Genomic DNA, 20,862 nt, shown 5'->3' with positions numbered 1-20,862 from the left:
GAGCTGAAACATGTCATGTGATGGTGAAAATGACACTAAACAATTCAGCGCTATAGGTGCTTTCATTTTAAATATGGAAATCATTCCGAGGCCGCAAATGTATTTACAAAAAGACCAAAAGAAGATTAGAATGTACAAATATTTGGGTGTAGAGTAATATTTAGTAATGCTTCAGATTGGCAGTGACACGGTGACATCACCATGTGGGGAAATGTAGAATTCTGACGGTTCATTGAGCGCCTTAAAAACACACCTTTGTAAAAACTCTCGCAATGATTTCTAACTTAAGAAATATCATTGCATTTTTAATCTTATGTGACTTAAAAATGACACCACAATATTAGGAGAAGCACAAATGTCTTAATTACCAATATTGCAAATCACACATTTGGTTTTAAATGAGGTGATACATATCTGTAGTTGTTTTTTCTCTTTTTTTATAATTATTGATTTATATCTTCATTCCAGTCATCCATCCACACATCATTCACTGAACTGATGCTATCTTTTTAGCCGTTGTAGCCCAACATTAGCCAGTTAGAGACACACACACACACACACACACACACACACACACACACACACACACACACACACACACACACACACACACACACACGCACACACGCACACACGCACACACGCACACACACATACACACACACAAACACTACTTTAAGCCTGTAGTTTGTGTTTGAGGAGGGTCAGCTGCTCCATGTCGATGCTGCTGCCACCGCACACGATCACCAGCAGGGGGCCCAAGAGAGCCGGCAGCCGACCTAAAAGGAAAAAAAGTGCAACAAACAAAACTGATCATCTTCTCCAGAAGTTTCCCCTCATCAGAAAGGAATTACTATATACAATAAGTTTAATCAGGATTACTGCTTTTTAAACATATTCTGCGGATATGGATGTAGTCTGAAAAGATCTGCTTTAATGCACAAACGTATAAGAAGAAGAACTACGAGAAAACAAACAGCATTAAGAGCTGCCACGAGACACGTTACAGATTACTCGGCTGGAACGCGTCTCATTTCCTGTCTCAAACACGATGTCACCGTTGCATCAACAAATGGAAGAGTTGTAAATAGAGAGGCGCCGACACGGAGGCTCAGCACAGCGGAGACAAGTATCATTTTAAGGGTGATGACGGCTGCAGAGTAGTTACCTTCATCCTGTAATCTGCGTACGAGTCCGCTGTAGACGGCTGCTAGAGCCGCTCCGCACGCCATCTCCACCAACACGCGCTCCTCGTCTACAAGACGACACCAGAGGTATAAATTAAAATGAAAAAATGAAAGAATAATTCACTTTCTTAGATGATATTTGGGCTGTTCAAGACACGTTCAACACACACACGCACACACACACACACACACACACACACACACACACACACACACACACACAAACCTAGGAATGTTTGGACAGCGAGCAGAGCCTGCTGGTCCGTCACAAGTTCAGAGATGATGGTGAGCTCGCTGCTTTGGCTGTATTCAAAAGCTTTCTTGCAAACCGTCTTTGCTCCGAGACATTTGGCCTCACTGTGGAGAAGCAGAGGAGGAGGAAGTCAAGTTCCGGTTGCATTCGATAAAACTTAACCGCCAGAAGAAGAAAAAAAAGCATCCGAACACCCTCGACCTCTCACCTGGTGATGTCATCCAGGGTGACCAGCCTCCCCGCCTTGACCGCAGCGTTGAAACAGTCGGCCCCCGCCGTCTCCATGGCCACGATGGGCACATCCGTCCAGCCCGCGTCCTTCAGGCCCCGGACGACCCCACAGAGGAGCCCTCCTCCGCCCACGGACACCAGCACAGCTCCAGGCTTCACGCCGGGGCCCAGGGAGGTCGCCACCTCTGCGATCACGCTGGCGTGGCCCTGCCTGGGTGTGTGTGTGTGTGAGGAGGGAGTCATTTAGTATTGCAAGAGTTTTGCAGTCGCATTGCGGGGAAACGGGAAACGTTAATTGTGATGAGTGTTTTTCTACCAGAGCAGCGGGTGATCGAACGGAGGAACGTAGGTGAGTCCTTCAGTCTCTTGCAGTCTGAGAGCCTCGGCGTTGGCATCATCCCAAACCTAAAAACGATTTCACTTCATTTCCTCCTCTTAACAGTCTTTTTTTTCTGTGCCAAAAAGACAGCACTTACACATGATTCATATTATACTTTACCCTGCCTGTAATCTTGACAGTAGCACCCTGATCCTGGAGTCTCTGAACGACCAGCTGAGGAGACGAGGAGGGAACTACGATGGTGGCCGGTACACCCATTTTTCTGGCTACGTAGGCTGCAGCCATACCTGCGTTGCCACCTTCAAAAAGACCATATTGTGTTGCATTATAGTCCAACACGGTCACCAACTGATACTGTAGTGTGCATATGAAACGTGCTGTGTCACCTGAAGAGCAGACAACTCCTTTGGACTGTCTGGCGAGCTGCAGAAGAGAGCGATGAATTAAAAAAAGGGCACGTTAGTGTCTTTTGTATGTGGCTGAAAGGTAAGACCTACACCATAATCAGTCAGCGGGGGCCTTTCATTGTCTGATATGATGGAGGTGAAGTAAAGTAGAGGGTGGAGGGCTGCTCCTACCTGCTGGCAGAGGTGTCCGATGCCACGGATCTTGAAGGAGCCAGAGGGCTGTGAATTCTCCATCTTCAGGTACACAGTGGTTCCCACGCGCTTGGACATGCTGACGCTCTCCAGCAGCGGGGTGTTCAGGTGGAAATGCTTCGCCATGGCGCACCTGATTTCGCTGATATGCCAAAGAATCTGTTGAGATGAGTAGAAGGTTGAGTGTGTGATGATGACTGAAGGAAACGCCACCCACCGATGAGGACTGTGAAATGTGAGGCTCCAATCGGTCTTTCAAGAGATATTTTCATCAAGGTGGTTTGGAGATGAGCCGGATGCAGCAGGTAGTCCTCAGGAAACAACACTTTATGACAGATTTTTTTAAGTTAATAGGTGGTCACGCTGTTTTCTGACCTCGTAATAGTAGTAATAAATAATAGTAGGCATGTACACATAAACTTTTTCTTTTCGGTCTGTAAGCGAGTTTCCTTCACACAGAAGAATTTAAAAATAAAAGTGTAAGAAAGCTAGCTGGTTGAACAAGAACGTGTGAAGCAGACAAATCTTACTAAACCAATGACGTAACGTTAACGTCACGCTCCTAACGTGTACCATAACCTTACGTCATTAGGTCACAGCGTATATAAAGTATAAATTGTTGACTTACGTTTGGATGAAACGTCTGGTTGAACGAGCCTCTGACTTTTAAAAGAGAAGTTGGTTTAGTTCATGCAAAGTGAATCACATTTTCAATGCATGATGCTAGGCTATATGATGTAGCTAGCACGGAGCAGAGGAGCCTAGAGAAAATAGCAAAACACTGCCACTTCCGGTTGAACTTCAAAATAAACTTTGCACTTGATTTACCTTTTAAGCAACAATGGAAGATATAGAGCATCCTTGACAATAGAAATAACAATAATACTAACAATAATATTGTTCACAACATTTTCACAATAAGAAGACGAATAAGTATGTTTCTCAAAGTGTCGAACAGTTCCCACAAAATCAATTCATATTTAAAGATGAATCAATACTACTTTTAATACTGCATTGTGCGTACCGTAATCAATCACTTATACCCAGTAGTTAATCTCAGTGAGTAGAAATACTTTGCTGCTTCCAGCCTGGGTGTACTGATGTAGTGCTATAAGCAGTGTCTGGCGGGCATACTGCAGAATGAGAGAGGCCTAGTACAACATGGTGAGTGGTTAATGAGGCACGGCTATGTTAGGTTGACAAAGGGGATTCTAGCTATTTGGAATGGATGTTGACATTAATAAGTGAAGCGAGTGTGATTATTAACCAGACTCAATAATGTGCCATGTCAGAGGAATGGTTCCACATTTTGGGTAATACACTTATTTGCTTGCCGAGCGTAGGCGGGAGAGAAGATTGACACCGATTTCATAAAATATGAAGCTTCAGCCACCAATTTACAGTCTCACACCAGGTAGGAAGACGAGAAGAGACAATTAAATGTGTCTCAGTCCGGACTGTGGTTTGCCCTCGGTTTATGACGATGTCTAAATCTGACTCTTTCCATTGGCCGGAAGGCTTCCTGCTGCCACTCCTGTCCTCTTCTGCATGGCCACACCCACCACGATAGACGGTAACAAGACCAAACCACGACAGTAACAGCCACCAAAACGACAACAACACAAACATCATCGCCATCGCAAGGATGTCATAAAACAGTAACAGGATCGGTCACAACAGCAATCACCACCACAGCATCAACACGTGAAAAAACAATGATCACAAAATCACCATCAACATTAAGACGCCACACGACAACAACAACAGATTAGGGAAGAGAAGAAAAAGGAGCCAACACATGTTAGCTCCCATCATTTCCAAAGGTATGTCATGTGCCCCAATCACCATGGTAAACAGTGACACACACACATGTGCTGTCAACTATGTGTTTCTATGAAGCAATAGCTGCTCTCAAATTCAAGACTGTCCGTCACAAATACAAGATTCAATCCAAGAGTATGAATCTCAAATGCAGAAATGAGAGAAGCGATATCAGAATTGAACCTCAATGATACTACTGGTAGGTAATATTGGCGTGTATATATATTGCGACATCTTCGGCCAGTAGCAGCCACGCTGTCAACATTTCTTGCGACATTTTCTAGTTCACTTTATACTTTTCACACTTCCTCACTTACGAGGGGAAAAGATTCTCAGTCACTAATGAGAGAGGAAGTAGGGAGCAGTGACATAGATTCAATCTTATTGCAACCTTTAGGCCTCCTTACAATCTCCTGACAGCTCCTTTCACTCAGGAATACACTAGCAAGAAACAAAAAGGGAAATAAAAGATCTGGAAGCTCAGGCCTCATTAGATAAACCAAACTTCTCAGTTAATCAACTACATGGACTGATGGGATATGACAAGTACTGCTGGTATTTGCTAGTTGTAACTAAAGCTGAACCTTTTAATTGCTCATCTTATGCTGCAGACCTTCTATAGAGAGACTCCGTGCACCTTTTATGATGAGGAAGTCTGACTCCTGTATTGCTTTTTTTAAAGAATTGTCATTTGTATTTTCTTTTATACATCTGTACATGAAGATATTAACTGACCTCCTATAAATGTGTACTTACAGTATGGGCACCTGCAGTACATAGTGAAATTCACATCCATCCATATGCTGCAGTCAGTACCAATTATATATTATAGGCCTAATGATGACATGAATTGACAATAAATATGTTTCTAATTAGGTTGAAGATGCATTTATGTACATAGTTTCCCCAGGTTTAAGGTTTGAAGTCGGTTTAAAGGAGTTTCCCACCCGAAACCCCTTGAACGTAGACCTGAAAGGTGGCTGTTAAACATTTGTTATTTACATTAAACCTCATGAATGACTTAGTTTTTGTATATTTATGGAAAGATTCACCCTGAAAACACCACAAACAGAAATTGGAAGGCGGTTCTGGATGGCTGGATTCATTTATTGAGTAGCTATTATTTTTGACCTGAAAGACTCGCTTTCCGCCAATTACTTTACAGAGAAATAAAGAACATCAGTACCTGAAGAATAAATAAATGAAGCTAGTTACAGAAACGTTGACAGTCCAAACAAAAGGGAAGTAAAGTTGCGATATATGAGATTCAGAGCATTAATATAGCAGCAAATAACTATTTGCTATGTAAAGATATAGTGAATCAATATCTACCCGGGCAGAGAATAAAGTTGCTATGTGTGTGTGTGTGGTAATCCATGCTTGTCATTGCTCTGTTGCCATAGCTGGGCCGGCAGGTTGCAGCTGATAGCAACGTCCCGACCGACGGCGTCATGGCGGAAGCGTAGCACCAACCCTCTGGTTCCCCCCTCAGGTAAACACCGTTAGCTCTGTCAGCACTTTCGCCCTTGTTTGCATTGTTAGCGCCGTTAGCTATGAGCCGCTGGCTCAGCTGTTGCCATGTTGAGAGCCGTTGAGAGGCAATCGAAATGCTCTAAATCTCGTATCAAGCACCTTTAAGCTGCAATAAGATATTAAACAACACAGACTGACAATATGGAAAACCTAACACGTTTAAATAGTAACATAACAGCGGGGCTGAAAAGCAGTTTTCTGCTGCCCTCTCTGGTTGACAGTTTCAAGCCGGTTTCACCCCCCCGACCCCAGCCAGCGTTACCGATATTCCACATGCGTCGTTTTTCTTACTGTGCTGCAGAAGGAATCGCTTTCACCTGTGATGGTGGCGGAAGTGGTGGAGGGCAGTTAGGGGCTCTGAGTCCAGGCTTTTTTGGAGGGGGCTTTTTAATGCCGGCCGACTGAGCTCGGGGTGCGGGTGTCGGCTGGCTTGCTGTGTTCACCGCGGCCGGGGCTGTGGGGGGGAGGCGAGGGCCCTGGAGCTTTGGAGGTACCGAGGGTTTGGGTTTACAGTACTGAACGGTCAACTGCTCGTTAGCTGGCTGAGATTTGGTCAGGTTGCAAGATCTTTTAGCTGTAGGGTGAGAAAAAAAAAAAAGACAGTGGGATTATAAGGATACCATGAGAACGACCAGATTAACACAAGGTGGTAAACGTTAGCTAAGATACTGCTACTGTTTGCTGACTCTACGACTCTTGTTTCCATTTAGCATTGCATTATTTTAGCATGATTATCCTGTAATTGTAAATGTTTAGGAAAAGTTACATCATTTCACTTTCAGTTGAATTTTGAATAGAGACAAATGTGATAAAACAATATACAATTATTAGATGCAGCATTTGTAACATACATTTTAAAATGCCTCAAAAGCAAAGAATTAAAATAACCTAAATATTTTATGAAGAATGTATTTCATGAAGTGAAAAAATGAGCCAATCTCATTTTGTCAGTCCGGATCTTGGATTGCCAGTTTTAGATTTTTAGTTTCAGTTTTAAAACAAACACTATTCTGCTTTTAAGTTCAAGGAAGGAAGTTCTAACATTTGTCCGACAGGCTGCTGCTGCTAAAAACTGCTGCATTTCTATTTTGTGAGAAAAACAATCCTGAAAAACAAATTATACTCAAGTTTGGAAAATCTGTTTTGTGGTCATTACATTACATTACAGTCATTTAGCAGACGCTTTTATCCAAAGCAACTTACAATTCAGACTCTCACAATCAGAATCTTAGAATCACAATTCTACACCGTGGGCACAGCAAGTTTGGGGTTAAGTGTCTTGCTCAAGGACACATCAACATGAGACTAGTGGAGCCTGAGCCGGGGATCAAACCGGCACAGTCCTCAGACAAACATATCAGGATGGGAAGACTTAAAGTAGAAGGGAAAGTATTTCAGCCTCTGTCTCATGAGTGAGGTGGTTTCAACAATGAGAGACATGACGCATTACCCTGGAGGTTTATGTTTTGGTCAGTGGTTTGAGACTTCCTGTTTCCTGTGCACTTCCTGGTTGTTACAATAAGAGCAGTACATTTATTTTCTCGCTGTCAGCTTGACCTAACAACCCACCCCTTTGACTTAGTGAGAGGAAACGGGGTAGAAGTAAAGAATCTGTACAGGACATTACACCAGAGACATAATAGAGACATGATGTGACGTGCTTGTGCCCTCAGCCCAAAAACAACAGCGAATGAAAGGGGGCTGCTGATTCTGTAGGAAAATATGTTAAAGGCGCACTTCACCAATTTGACACTTGGTTCAGTTGACTTGTCACGAGGAGCACTACCCAGCCATAATCAGGTCATATTTGAGTTGCAAGCTTCAACGTCAAAGCCTTTGTAGTGAACTTGAGAGGATACGTTTTGAAACATTTACCAGGCGGGAGGGTTGTAACAAAAGCCACAATTGAATTGCATTATGGGAAATGTAGGATCCAGTGTTTTTTGAGCTTGGCCCGCACTAGGAACTAAAATTCGTGATATCTCAGCTTCTGCTGCTTCAGTTTTGACCATTCTTTCACTAACATGTCTCTCGCGAGACCCCCAAAGGAACAAAAGTGCAATGCTAAAATACTGGAGCGCCAAGCTCGTGTTCCTGAACAATTCAGCATCTGAGGTTTGGACAGCCATGGGACACATTGGACTTACGTTTATATGGTGAGCCGATCATCACAAAAGCTCTTGGGGAGTCTGGAGGAGCCTCCAAAATTGGCTCCAGTTGGCCTTCATCCGAGCACTGCTTCTGGGTGGGACTCCTGGTCTGACTTGGGTTCGGCGCCGATCCCGTTGCTTTGGGAGGAGCCGCCGGGCCACAGGTGGCCGAAGTGTTGGAGGCCACGACCGGGCCGGGATTGAGGGAGGACGAGCTGCTGGATGTTGAGCTTTGATGCGTTGGTGCCGCTGTGTCAGCAACAGGGCTGGACCATGTGGAGGTGCCACTGCGACTCACAGAGCCAGATTTCACCAGGAAGGAGCCAACACTGTCCTGAGAGGCTGTGCTGATGGAAAGAAATAGACAAAAATACTGGAATGAGCTCCAACTATTTCAAACCGTTACCTCTTGCTGCCCTTTGGAGCCGCCAGTGTGCAAACATATAGCGCTGACATCACCATGATGATGTGATGTGGTACCTGTTTGTCTTTGAGAGAGCGAGGTGATAAGAGGAGCAGGAGGAGGATGTGGAGGAGGAAGAGACTGTTCTCATCAATTTCTCCTTTTCTGAGATCTGAGACTGGGCGACGGGGACTGGCATGGAGACATCCGGGACCTCGGGAAGTTCTGGGATCTCAAAAGATACAGCTAACCAAAACAAGAAAAAGTAACATTTATGAGTGATACATCAAATATACTGCATGTCATTTAAAGATTAATTCTAGGTTATTTGTTTAGGTATGACCATCTTTCCCATTGGTAATAACATCATTGTACTTTATTGCTGAGATGTGACCTCGCTAACAAGAGGACTTGGGCAGGAAATAGGAGCGATTAAAACCCAAACCTAAACATTTATCAGAGTTTACAGACAGACTTTCTGGTTCAACCTTGACATTCCTTATTTGCAGTAGTGGTTTGTGTTTCCTGTCCAATGTATTTGCTGAATTTCAGTTTTATCTCCACATATAGTTGTTCAGATTAGCAGTTTCCAGAGTGATAAGATTAGTTCACTTTTTAAATTAGACATTGTAATAACGTTTCACTTCATTAAAAAATGAGGCAACATTTACATTAACTGACTATCAGTTTTTTTTTAAATTTAAATACATACACCACATACAAACCTGTTTAATATGCACATCGTACAGTCACTTGCTGTCATAGTAATGTTTGGTAATACTGTCTAAATAAAAATAATAATAAAAAAATAATAAATAATAAAAAAATGCCGGGACATTAAGGTGGCACCTTTAAATCTGTATTATTACAGTTCATACGTTACATATTCCTTCAGACATCTGGGCATTAACAAATTGCCACAAACTAATTATTAATTACTAACTAATACATATGCAGTTGCACAGAAAGTGGTGTCAAAAGGGGCCTACAGCTCATATTATTTATTAATCCGGCCTGATGTTTACAAATTGTCCGATCATCTGATTCGTTGCAGCGATGCTGCCCCGTTCTTAGATCCTAGCGATGAATTTGAAAAGTACAATGTCATCATAACCATAAGAAATGATGAAATCCCAAAACTAAAACACTGAAATCCAACTATGTAATAAACCGTGATCGCTTAAAGACTGAATACCGACGCCACACCAAGAGCGTACGTGGGTGTTTGTATACCTTCGGGGAAGAGGCTGGAGCTGTACTGAATGAGAGGCTCAACGACCGTCACCACCTGGACTGAAGAAGCTGACGCCATGTCAAACAGAGCAGCTTCCCTAAAAAAAAGGTAAAGACGAAGGACATGTGGGACAGACAAGGGCTCCAACTGCAGAATATGGCGACTTCCAACTCTGTCTCCATGGTTAGAGAAAGACGCTGCATTCGTCTCACGTTATTTTTCATAGACAAATCTGACCGAGGTGTCACGGAGGAAAAACAGTCATTTAGGTTTCACCACTGAGAGCACTTCTGCAATCAAACATGCACATCCTGCAATTCGTGCACAGTAAAAATAAACTTCCCTACACATAAAGTGTTTTAACAAGTAATAATAAAGCCTGGTCAACCAATCAGTCACGGTTTTATCTGCTAACAGGATGCTGCGGTTCAGCTCCATGTAACCAGCCGGTCCGGTTGATGGAATGTGTCACCAGCGCTCATCGCTTTTAAATATTAGGACACAAAGATGATGAAAGAGGAAGAGCAGGCAGGACGTGGGGAACTTGTCGATGGAGTATGGTAATAGTGCATGCAGGGTGAAGACAGAGGGGCGATCGGGGTCACATACGCACCCTTCAGCTCGTGGCCAGAGCAGGTTGGGCCCCAGGACGATGGCAATGTTGCTGGGCGTCATTTTGTTGACAGCCTGCTGCTCCGACAGCAGAGACAAGAACTGGACCAGATACCTGACAGGGAGGAAGAGGAAACAAACGAGTACTCAAGGGAGGTAGTCATAGAGGAGTATGAAGCAGTATGATGACATATTAACGCTGTCAGGGGAGAACCGAGATACTGAAATGAGATACTTTTCAGGTTTTAAAATGTGTTACGTTGAAGTTGACTATGAGGATGTCCTTCTTTGTTCCTGACATGCCGACCCTTTTCAGATACGTTTTACCCGACAGTCGTGACATGTAAAAGTGTGACTGCCAGAGAAACGCAAAGAGACTTCGGATCGTGTGGTCAATGAGGAGGCCAACACACCTGAGGTTGTTGTAGTTTTCTGGCGGCAGTTTCTTCAGCAGTACTCTGAACTGCTCCAGCTTCTCTGTCGGGTCTTTTTCCCTGCGAAGAAAAAGTTCAAACTCTACGAAAACGCCTTTAGAGTGTCGGAATAAAAAAAAAGATATCGTGTAGATGTTATACACACCCCGCTGCTTTAAACCAGTCATTGTAGAGTTCAAAGGTCATCAGAGGTTCGGGAAGTTCTCGCAGGTAAGACTTCAAGGCTCCTGTCACAACACATTCAGAGACTTTCAGAGGACCCATTTCTGTGTTATTTCATACGTAAATGTTCAAATATTGCCATGTTATTTGCTGGTTTCCCTCACTCCTGGTAAAAGTAGGGATTCATGGTATTCTCAACTCATGAAAAGTTATATATTACTGTTCTAAAAATTCTCCAGCACACAGGAAATTGAGCATTTCAAGTTACTGGAAGCGGCAACATTGGCTGTATTTGGATTAAAGAAAACCACAGAAGAGGAAGTGGGCAGTTGGAACGGGAGCCGGGAAAGTCACGTTGGCTGAAACAGCTGAGGAAGAGTGCCCACAGCAGAAACTGAAAACTCCTCCAAGAGGAAATCTAAGGAAAGAGAAGCGGACACATCCTTACCGGCCACGGCATGAGGGTCCATGCTGAACTCGCTGTAGTCGACCACCTCATGATCCAAACAGGTCTTCAGCCTCTTCACCACTGAGGCGGCGGCCGCCAGACGGAATAGCCCCTGAAGGACGAGGAGGAGGAGAAACAAAACAAAGTAAAGTAAAAGCTAAAGATGCCGTGTAGATTTTAATAGTGAACCGTGTCGTCTCCTCCTGTCAGTCCCACCTCCTCAGTCATGCCCGTTGTCAGCAGCATGTGAACACACTCCTGGATGGGTGCAGCGATTTCTCTGTTGCTTTGAGACAGATGAGAGAGCAGAGGCTCCCCATAGACCCTCTGACCAGAGAGGCTCAGCGGTGGCGCTGTGGAACGAGCACACAGAGGAAATCAGAACAGAAATACCCCCCCCAATGACAGCGCAGCCAACAAACTGGTGCAGAATAACTACCGACCGTTTTGATTGTGGTTCTCTTTGAGCTCGCTGATGTTTTTGTTCAGGAACTCGTGCGAATGTTTGTGATATTCCGCTTGCAGCTCGAGAAGCTTCGGATGGGGACACAAGAGGGGTACGTATGAGCATTTGGTTTTTGATTGAAGAAGAAAAAGAGAAAGAAAGGGCAAGCCAAACACAACTCACGCGGATGAAGTAGTTAGCGTAGTCGTCTTCTTTAGTTGCAAAGTGATACAGATCTGCGGAGTACTGGTCCTACAGGGACAGATATACAGAGAGGTCAGAGGTCAAGGCTACCGTACTGATTACACAGAGGTGCCACAGGGGAGGATGCTTGCTGCAGCCATGGTGGACGCCGGAAGAGAAAACGTTGGTACCTTGATGCTCTCCAACCTTCTCCAAGCTTCTTCCACCTCCTCCCTGAGCCCATCCTGCTTTGCCTGGGGACCAGTGCTGGCTTGGCTCCTGACCACACACACACACACACACACACACACAAATGAGTATGATTTGTAGTAGGTACTTTGTGTTGGTGGATAAACACGCTGACTGTGTAACTCACCTGGTTCTCGCGGTGGTCCAGTCTGTAGTGAGCTTTGTAAACTGCTTCTTGTTCTTGAGGATCTCTGGTAAATCATCCTAGAAGGGAAAGAAAACATTGAGCGGAAAAACTCAATTTGAATTGGTTCAATATCATTTTCTTATATCTCATGTACACAAACACCCGATCAACACAATTCAATCCAATACAACCATCCCTCTGTGTATGTTCTGACACAGATGTGGTGCAGCTGCCGTCACACCGGCATCGTACACACACACACAGGCCGGTTCGCATGAAGCTTCTCGTCGGTAGACGAGCCATTCTCACCTCGCTGAGCTTGTTGAGCGGCTCCAGAACTTCTTTCTCCACCCTCATCTCAAAGTTCGCCAGCATGCTGGCCAGCTTCTTCTCCATGTAACAGCACATCTCCAACACCCTCCTGCCACACACACACACACACACACACACACACACACACACACACACACACACACACACACACACACACACACACACAGCTCAAGGTCAACTCCTGTCTTGTAAACTATCAAAATACATTTACATTAGGATCTAGGGACTAAACACCAATAGCCACACATGTAACTAAAAGCAAGTCACAAGCTGTCTACAGTGTGTGGGATCCTCTTTCTTTTGAAACTGAAAACCAAAGTCATGAGGGTTTCACATGACAGCAGTCAACACTGCTGTTAGTCAAGAAGAGTTCAGGTTCACGGAGGGAGCGGATGGACGTCACCTGATTGAGGACTCGGCGTCAAAGTCTTTGAGGCTCTCAGCCATGCTGACGGACAGCAGCATCAGAGGCAGCTTTTTCTGAGGAGACAGAAGCAGACGAAAACCCCGCTCAGTAACCGGCCCAACGTTTCCCGGACGTGTCCTGGTGGGTGCAATCGTTGCGGTATACCATTCGTTTTTCGGCCTCCAGGCCTGCCTGACTGTACATGCAGCCCTGCAGCTTCTTGTGCAGGACCTGAGCCGCCTTCTTGGCCGGTTCCACCCGCCCCTCCACCTGCAGTCAGAGACGCACACATGATCAGCTGTTAACCTGCAGCGAAGCTCGTGGATGTTTTTACTCAGCATGATGCATGAAATTAGTCATGCACGTTTAATGTGATTTTTCTTTCGGTGGTGTGGTGCTAAGCAAAACATCTGTAATAACAAATTTGAATGTGTGCCATAGATTTCCCGTAATAATGATTGGGAATTAAGTTTGAGTGATAGTGTAACAAAACACAAACAATGCAATCTCCTGTTAGAAATAAGTCATTCACAGTAGAATTCTCTCTTTTTCTCACCACAACCAGGTCCTCGTGTAGAAGTTCAGTGGCATCGTGTGACCTGTTGAAGTGTATGTTGAGTTGAGTTAGTTAATATACAGTAAACGACCCCGCTGTCAAAACCAACTTTGATCCTCAAATATCATTTTATTCACCGACTCTCAGCGAGAAAACAAAAAAGCACATCGCCCACAATGTCGAATATTTGTTGATGCTCTGTCATAACCGTTCATTCATCAAGCAAAAACGCCAAACGATTTGCTGCTTTTGCTCTCTTTTATAGTATTGTGAGTTAAATATCTTTGGCTTTTGGACTGTTGTTAGACAAACACATTTGAGGACAAATGACTGCACTTATAGAGGGTTTCGTAAGAGTGCACAGACGTGATTTTTGGGACAGAAATGAGTGTCATTTAATAAGAAGATTAATTTAAAATAGAATATACAAAGAAATAAAGAGATGGAATTTAAAAAAAGTTGCGACTGCATGTGAACTATTAAAGAATAACAACAGTTTCCACACTATGTGCGAATGGTTTCTTTGTTTTAATCTGAATGAAATGTGCTGGTGGGACGGTCTGAGACACAAGACTTATTATTGATGCTTTTTATCAGATGAGAGTCAAATATAAACCACTGCAGAGACTTTGCAGTTTAAATTTAAAGTACACCTCTTCTGCTCTGAGCTCTCAGTAAGCGGAACATATTTAGGCCTGACCGACAACCAAACATGAAGCCAGCAACCCAAACCTAACCCAAACCTAAACCTGCGAGGGCAGCTGCAGCTGCTGCTGCTGCGGTTTACTCCAGTACCACGACACACGCCATCTCTGCAGCAACACGCAGGCGTTTGGGGAGATGAACAGAGAGAACAGAGAGGTGACACAACCTTCTCTGAGAACATCGAGCTGGTGTCACACCTAAAGGAAGCCCAGCCCAGTTCGCTGAGAGGTCAGACGAGCTTGAAGCAGCACCTTCAAGGCGCAGTTTCCTCCAGTGAACACCTGACGTTTCAAAAACATAAAGAGGAGAATTCCCCAAAGTGTTTGAACCGCACGCCAGTTCCCTTTTTTAAAAAAACTCCGACTCTCATTTCATCTTTTCCTTCTGAGGCGTGAAAAGCTATTTATTCCACAGAAGAGAGTAAAATGACATCAGAGCGTGTGAGCAGAGGTGTAAAAGTGTTTGTGTCGGTCCAGATTTATAGTGTTGTTCAGTGCTGATTACTCCCTGACCACGCTGATGTGTCAGAATACATGTGTTGTTACACTTTACAGTATCAGACCTAAAACGGTTCTATTAATACAGAACATACAGTACATGAAAATATACCTTGAGTGGGTGACGTGTTTTATTTTTGTACATATGTCAGTGAAATGTGAACTGGGTGCTGCTGTGGTAAGTGAAGCCCACGCTGCAGTGCTGCAGATGCACGCTGTGTAGGTTTATTAATAAGTGTGTCAGAGGTAGAGGCAGCATGAAACACACACACACACACACACACACTTAGCCCTGCTGCTAGCAAGTTTGTACCAAGAAAAACAGGGTGTAGATGTGTGATTTGGTCAGCCTCTCATGCAAGCGCTCTAGATCAGAGGTATTCAAACACAGGAAAAGAAAGTGGCGCCTGTTGATGAAAGATGTTGCAACAAATTCTTCCGACTGTTACAAAGTTGTGTTTCCCTCATCAAGAGATGTGCGTTGCCAACATGTACCACAAACTGCAGTCAGTTTGTTATGGAGCCTGAGGTTTCCCACAAACAGCCTCCTTCACTTTCAAGAGGAACCAGCAGCTGCTGTCATTCCATCTCTACACACTTTTCAACACTGTGTGTGCGACAAAACCAGAACAATGGAAACCGAAGACGAATTCAACGTTTCCCCAAAGCCGAATATTGTGCTGAAATGCAAACCCTCTCCGGTATGGCGGAGCTCCTACGGGCTTTGTGAAAGTCCAGAAAGGTTTCTGGATATGAGGAAAATAAAAAAAAAAAACAGGCCTTCAAAGTCGTTATAACTGAAATGATCCATCGCTGGATGAACACCCAGAATCCTGAGATTGTGTCGATTCAAATGAAGCCTTCACTTTTGCTTGAAGCCACCGCAGCTGGCGAGTGACAGTTAGGGGAAGAGGGTGAATGATAAAAACAAAGTGTAACGGTTGCACAAGTAGAGAAGAGTCGTGACGGCAGCCAAACTAACCCAGTTGTCTGTTTTACAGCGAAATCTGTCTGAAGTCTGATGCCATTAGTCAACATAAGCTACCAGTCATACAAGACCAAGTAACACGTAAGCAGCAAAACTACAAAGTGTTGCTTATCAACTCAACTCTTTATTTATAAGACGTTTGTGTTATTTCTTCTTTTAATAATTACAAAGCGAAGCTTTTAAAAACAGCAACAAATTAAAATACTTCAACCCCGATGTGTTTATCATCAGACCAAAATCTACACGTTTGAGTTCACTCAAGACCCCGAGAGCCCTTGAGTTCAGTGTACATGTGAGTCCGAGAGCCTCGATGTGCTTACGACAGTTTCAATGCAGCATGTTCTCCAACCGACCTCATCAAGAGGACATGAATATCACATTAAAGCGCTTACCTTGCCGCAGAGCCAAACTGCTTCAGGATGCTCAGGGACTGCCGGAGCATGCTGGCTGTGGAGTCTATACCTGACCTTCTCAGTCCCGCTTAAAGATACCTCTGCTCCAAAGACGTCCAGATGTGTTACTTCATATCGTGGGAGAGATCGCCACGCACCGGTCGCCTCTCTGGTCGTTGCTTTTGTGCGTGTTTTGGCCGTCGGTTTTCCTTCTTGTTTCAGGAGATTCGCTCTTAAGTCACGTCGAACACAAGTCAGCGAATGAGGAAGTTGCACAGATGAGGTGTGAGCTGTGAGGGGGAAGAGAGATTTGACTGTCACACTATGATTTAAGAGTTATCCAATAAAGACACTCCACTACTGCTGTGTATTCACAGAGCAGAGTGAGTTATTGTGTTTTATTGAGGTGTGATGTCAGAACGTTTTTACTATGTAGTTGTACAACAAAAGTACTATTTCCTCCTACTGTAGGGACGATAAATCTGTAATGTTTCTGGATTGTAATCAGACATGAGCAGATTTACGTCTCATTAGAGTGTTAAAACATACCTCGAGCAGGCAGTGGTTAGGACACACTTCTGTAAATGCAAACTGTGTGCGCTGAAGAATTAAACGGATGTGAAAAGGCCAAAAGAGGAAACTGGCAATGCTGCTGGTTGTAGCAATTTTTCTCAGTCAGTTTAAAAAAACAATGTATTTAAACGTGGCTCTTCTGAAGCATTCTAATTGAACCGAGGCCTTTTCTGATACATATTTTACTCTCATTAGTGCGCAGGAGGTATTTCACCCCCACATTTCATATTACAAATATGAGTATGGGACTAATCAATCGCTAAACAGCTAAAATGAAAGATAAAATAGCATTTATAGCAAAAAAAAAACCTTGTTAAACTTCAAGTTTGTGTGTGTAATACAGTAACACGTCCAGGATGTGTTGGGAGGAGCTCACCTGAACACCAGCACAGGCTGAGTCATGGCTCCACAGATGCGTGAGGGATATCATCATGAGTGCTTTTGTTGCCATCTTTGGTTTGTGGTAAAATGGCATCCGAAATAAATTCCATCTCGTTGCCGAACGTCGACCTCTTTAGATGTTGGCAGTGCGTCAAGAGCTGCACACGGAGGCTGTAAGTCAACCTGTCAGACGCTGCAGTCTAGTGGTGGAAACAGCTGAATGCACCAACATTTCTGCTTCTTTACGTTCGTACCCAGGATTTGTTCATATCTCGTTAGTACCCAATCGTTTCTTGGATTCACCGTTTTCTTATTTTTGAGCTTCTCGTAGGTGAGAGGAAAATGTTACAAGTGATCAAAAGCACTCTTACCAAGATTTAAAAAAAAAAGGAAAATCTTTTGATTGAGGAAAAGAGAAAGATGGGGAGCAGTCAGAGGCTCGAGTTAAACATTGTAGTTGTGCAGATGAACTAAAGTAAGCAGAGTGTTCGAAATAGATTATTAATAGCTAGATGACCAGATGCAGTACTTCCTGGTATTTGTGGCAAACTGTATTTGATATACTATGTATTGGGACATGCTAGATGTTTTTTCTGGCATACTAATAGAATGGTATTATGGTAATTGGAACACACAGTATATAAACCTTTATTAAACCACTGAACTGATCCGGTCTACCTGTTTTGTCTGCATTTGGGTCCAACCCTGTTTTTCTTGAGTCGGGACGGCGTCAGTGTTTAGGACAAAAATGCAACACAAGTGAGCTTTTATGTTGGTGGTTTGGGAGTTGACCAACAAATCCACTAAAAGAGGAGATGATGGTTTCCACAACTCTGCACTACTGCAGGCATGTGAGATCAAATAAACCCAAGAAATAAGTGTGCAACAAAGTCACCCATTTGAAAACATGGCAACAATTGTAATGACTGACAGGGAGACAGAGGCTTCCTGCTACAGTTTTATCTTTCAGGAGGTATCAGGTAACGGTCAAGAAGACTGTGTCATTACTGATAGGTCTGATCTGATCAAGTCTGTACTGTGTGTATATATATATATATATATATATATATATATATATATATATATATGTATATACGTCTAGAGAACGTAGTTTGTCTCCGTCTGCTTCTTCTGTGCTGGTGGGTTTATGAAGCCGTCAGCAGCTCTTTGCATCTGATCAGACGCTTCAGGCTGAACGAGAAATAATAATTCTAAAAGCTTTAAGGTATTTCATCTGTCATAGAACACAGTACGTTCATGTAAACGGTATGTACTGTATGTATACTGTTTATTTACAGAGTAGCACAATAAAAATAAATGTATGACACACTTATAAATATGTCTTTGAATTAGAAACAATATATTTCTGATATAATTAAAAAATCTGACAATGTATGACAATATACAATAAATATTGTGCAAATTATAATCCAATATCTTTTTCATTTTGATTTGACTCAAAGGCATTACTGCTGGTACTGTTAAGTATTGATAAATATATTACACGTTGATATAAATAAAATGGCGAAAGCTTTAGATTACGGCCCGCAACGTGCAGCATAATTCTTCCCAATTTAATTCAAATTAAGTCATAAATAATTGTAATCTTTACTGATAATGATAGAAACAAGTAGGTGCAAGGGAACAAGATGTGACGTTAATGAATAAGGGGGAAACAATGTGGGAACTTAATGAATTCATATCATTTTTTATAACACTGCTGTAGTTTATTTAAAAATGATCATATATCATTGACCAACACTGGAGAGGCACAGATAACTAAATAAGGAACTACATAGAAAATAACTTCAACACTGTACAACCCGTATAAAAGATACTTTAAAAAAACCTTTAAAAAAAAGCTTTAAAAAATTCACCTAAATGCAACTTTGGTGGAATTCCCTTTGCAGATTAAAATCACTGTGTTCAGTGAAGAGTTGTACTTTCTGAATTTGTCGTTAATTCACTGATCTGCTCAAATAGACCCGTCCGCTCCGGTCGACCACCATGGGACCTTATGTCATAAAAAATATGTATGGTGGTCAGTGGTTAGAGAGAAACAATTATTTGATTCCGTTTGAATTGTGCCATGAATTACACATATGTCAAATTAACAAATCATTTTGCTCGTCAAGAAAGTTGCATTTTGTCATAAAAGCTGCGAAAGTGCCGTCTCCAGCTGAAGCTACGATGCCTGTGTGTTGCACACCAGCATGAACTCCCACGATCAACTGGTCTTGCTCAGTTCCCTGGATACCTAGCAAGCCAAGGTAACGGCTGTGCTGGTGACGTGCGCTGTGTAAGACGGAGTTCACCGATCGGTTTCACAAAAACTAAATGATACAACAAATCTATGACAAACTGACTTTCTATTAAAGTCTGTGAGAAAATGTACCCTCCGTCTCACCTGATCTATCACCACAGTAAACTTTGCTAAAGTGAGTTTATCGTCTCAATCGCAAGATTCAAGTCTTCTTTATTTCACGTCATCCAAGTTCTACAATATTCAGTATTTTTTAAATCTGCAGCGTCAAAACATCTGAAAGACACTGAACAGAATGAATCATAAGAAATACATATTCCAGCTGCTTTAGGAGAGTAACTGAAAAACACAACACAGTAATTTATCTATTAATGAATTTATTTTTAAAAATGACTTCAAATACATGATGGAAAACTTCATTATTTTTTTTTTTTGCGCTGTGGCTCCATTTCTCTCACTTCGGGGTTTTCAACGGTTTGTTCTTGAAGCCGTTTCCATGTCATAGGGATCACTGTTTTCCTGATCAGGGTGTTTCTGACTCCTCCACACACTGAAGTAACAGTTTATCATGTACACATCTAAACATTACAAATGCCCTGCAGTATTATTTTGCGTTTTTAGTTTCGCTGTCGGTGGTCATTTTGGAAACGATGTAAAGGATTTGATTCGATTCTAAGTGTACCTAATAAACTAACTCGGTGCAGCTTCTTAGTAGGACTTTAATCACAGGAGAAAGACAGTGAACTGGTCTTGTGTCAACTTTGTAAAAGGCCACAGAAGACACAATCCCTCCTATAGAACCACAGAGGACCCCGTCAGAAAGAAGGCAGGCCACAGTTACTGAGGCGCTTTGGGACAACGCTTTCCATCACTGACCTTCAACAACTTAAAAATGCTTATTGAAGCCAATTCAAGTAATATTCCAAGTGCTCTGAGCAAAGGATTACAAAACACACTGTGAAACACTTCTGAACTGACAGCAATAAGAGGATTCAAGTGAGCAAAGTGTAAATTTGGAGAACAAATCCATGAAAACGAAAGACGAAACTAAAAATGTTCTAGACGTGTTGTGATAGGAGGACAGCTTATTCTTAACTGGAAATTTCCCATTGAAAAAAAAAAAAAATGGCAAAACCAACATCAGAACGAAAAAAAACCCAAAAGCTTGTGAAGAAAAATATTTATGTTTGGATGCTTGGGGGGGGGGGGGGGGGGGGGGGGGGGGGGGGGGGGGGGAACCTTAAATCTTTAGAGAATTATACTAATGTCTTGTGCAACATATCCACAAATACTAACTGACATTGTATAATTCTTATATATCAGTTTATCCTCTGAATAGTGTTCTTTTTCTCCATCT

The 20,862-nt window shown here is 42.9% G+C and overlaps 2 protein-coding genes across 2 annotated transcripts; both read right to left on the bottom strand.

Moving 5' to 3' along the window:
- Positions 1–353: 353 nt before the first annotated feature.
- sdsl (serine dehydratase-like) lies at positions 354–2,736 on the bottom strand (the record flags this gene model as incomplete). The annotated part of the gene is made up of 8 exons (XM_079182837.1): positions 354–779; positions 1,169–1,255; positions 1,414–1,544; positions 1,649–1,882; positions 1,988–2,076; positions 2,171–2,310; positions 2,398–2,434; positions 2,590–2,736. 8 exons carry the CDS (start codon positions 2,734–2,736, stop codon positions 676–678), a joined length of 969 nt encoding a protein of 322 aa, XP_079038963.1. The 3' UTR covers positions 354–675.
- Positions 2,737–5,532: 2,796 nt separating this feature from the next.
- Positions 5,533–16,456, bottom strand: sh3bp1 (SH3-domain binding protein 1). The gene is made up of 18 exons (XM_079183261.1): positions 16,289–16,456; positions 13,707–13,749; positions 13,316–13,420; positions 13,148–13,224; positions 12,721–12,832; positions 12,412–12,488; positions 12,227–12,314; positions 12,036–12,104; positions 11,851–11,941; positions 11,624–11,760; positions 11,408–11,519; positions 10,943–11,024; positions 10,777–10,857; positions 10,365–10,478; positions 9,751–9,848; positions 8,595–8,763; positions 8,112–8,461; positions 5,533–6,538 (listed from the first exon to the last, which is right to left on the bottom strand). The coding sequence occupies exons 1-18, from the start codon at positions 16,336–16,338 to the stop codon at positions 6,252–6,254; spliced, it is 2,142 nt and encodes a 713-aa protein (XP_079039387.1). The 5' UTR covers positions 16,339–16,456; the 3' UTR covers positions 5,533–6,251.
- Between the last annotated feature and the right edge of the window lie 4,406 nt (positions 16,457–20,862).

The sequence above is a fragment of the Pholis gunnellus genome (genome assembly GCF_910591455.1).
Source record: "Pholis gunnellus genome assembly, chromosome: 21".
NCBI lineage: Eukaryota > Metazoa > Chordata > Actinopteri > Perciformes > Pholidae > Pholis > Pholis gunnellus.
This window is presented reverse-complemented; position numbering and strand designations above follow the sequence as displayed.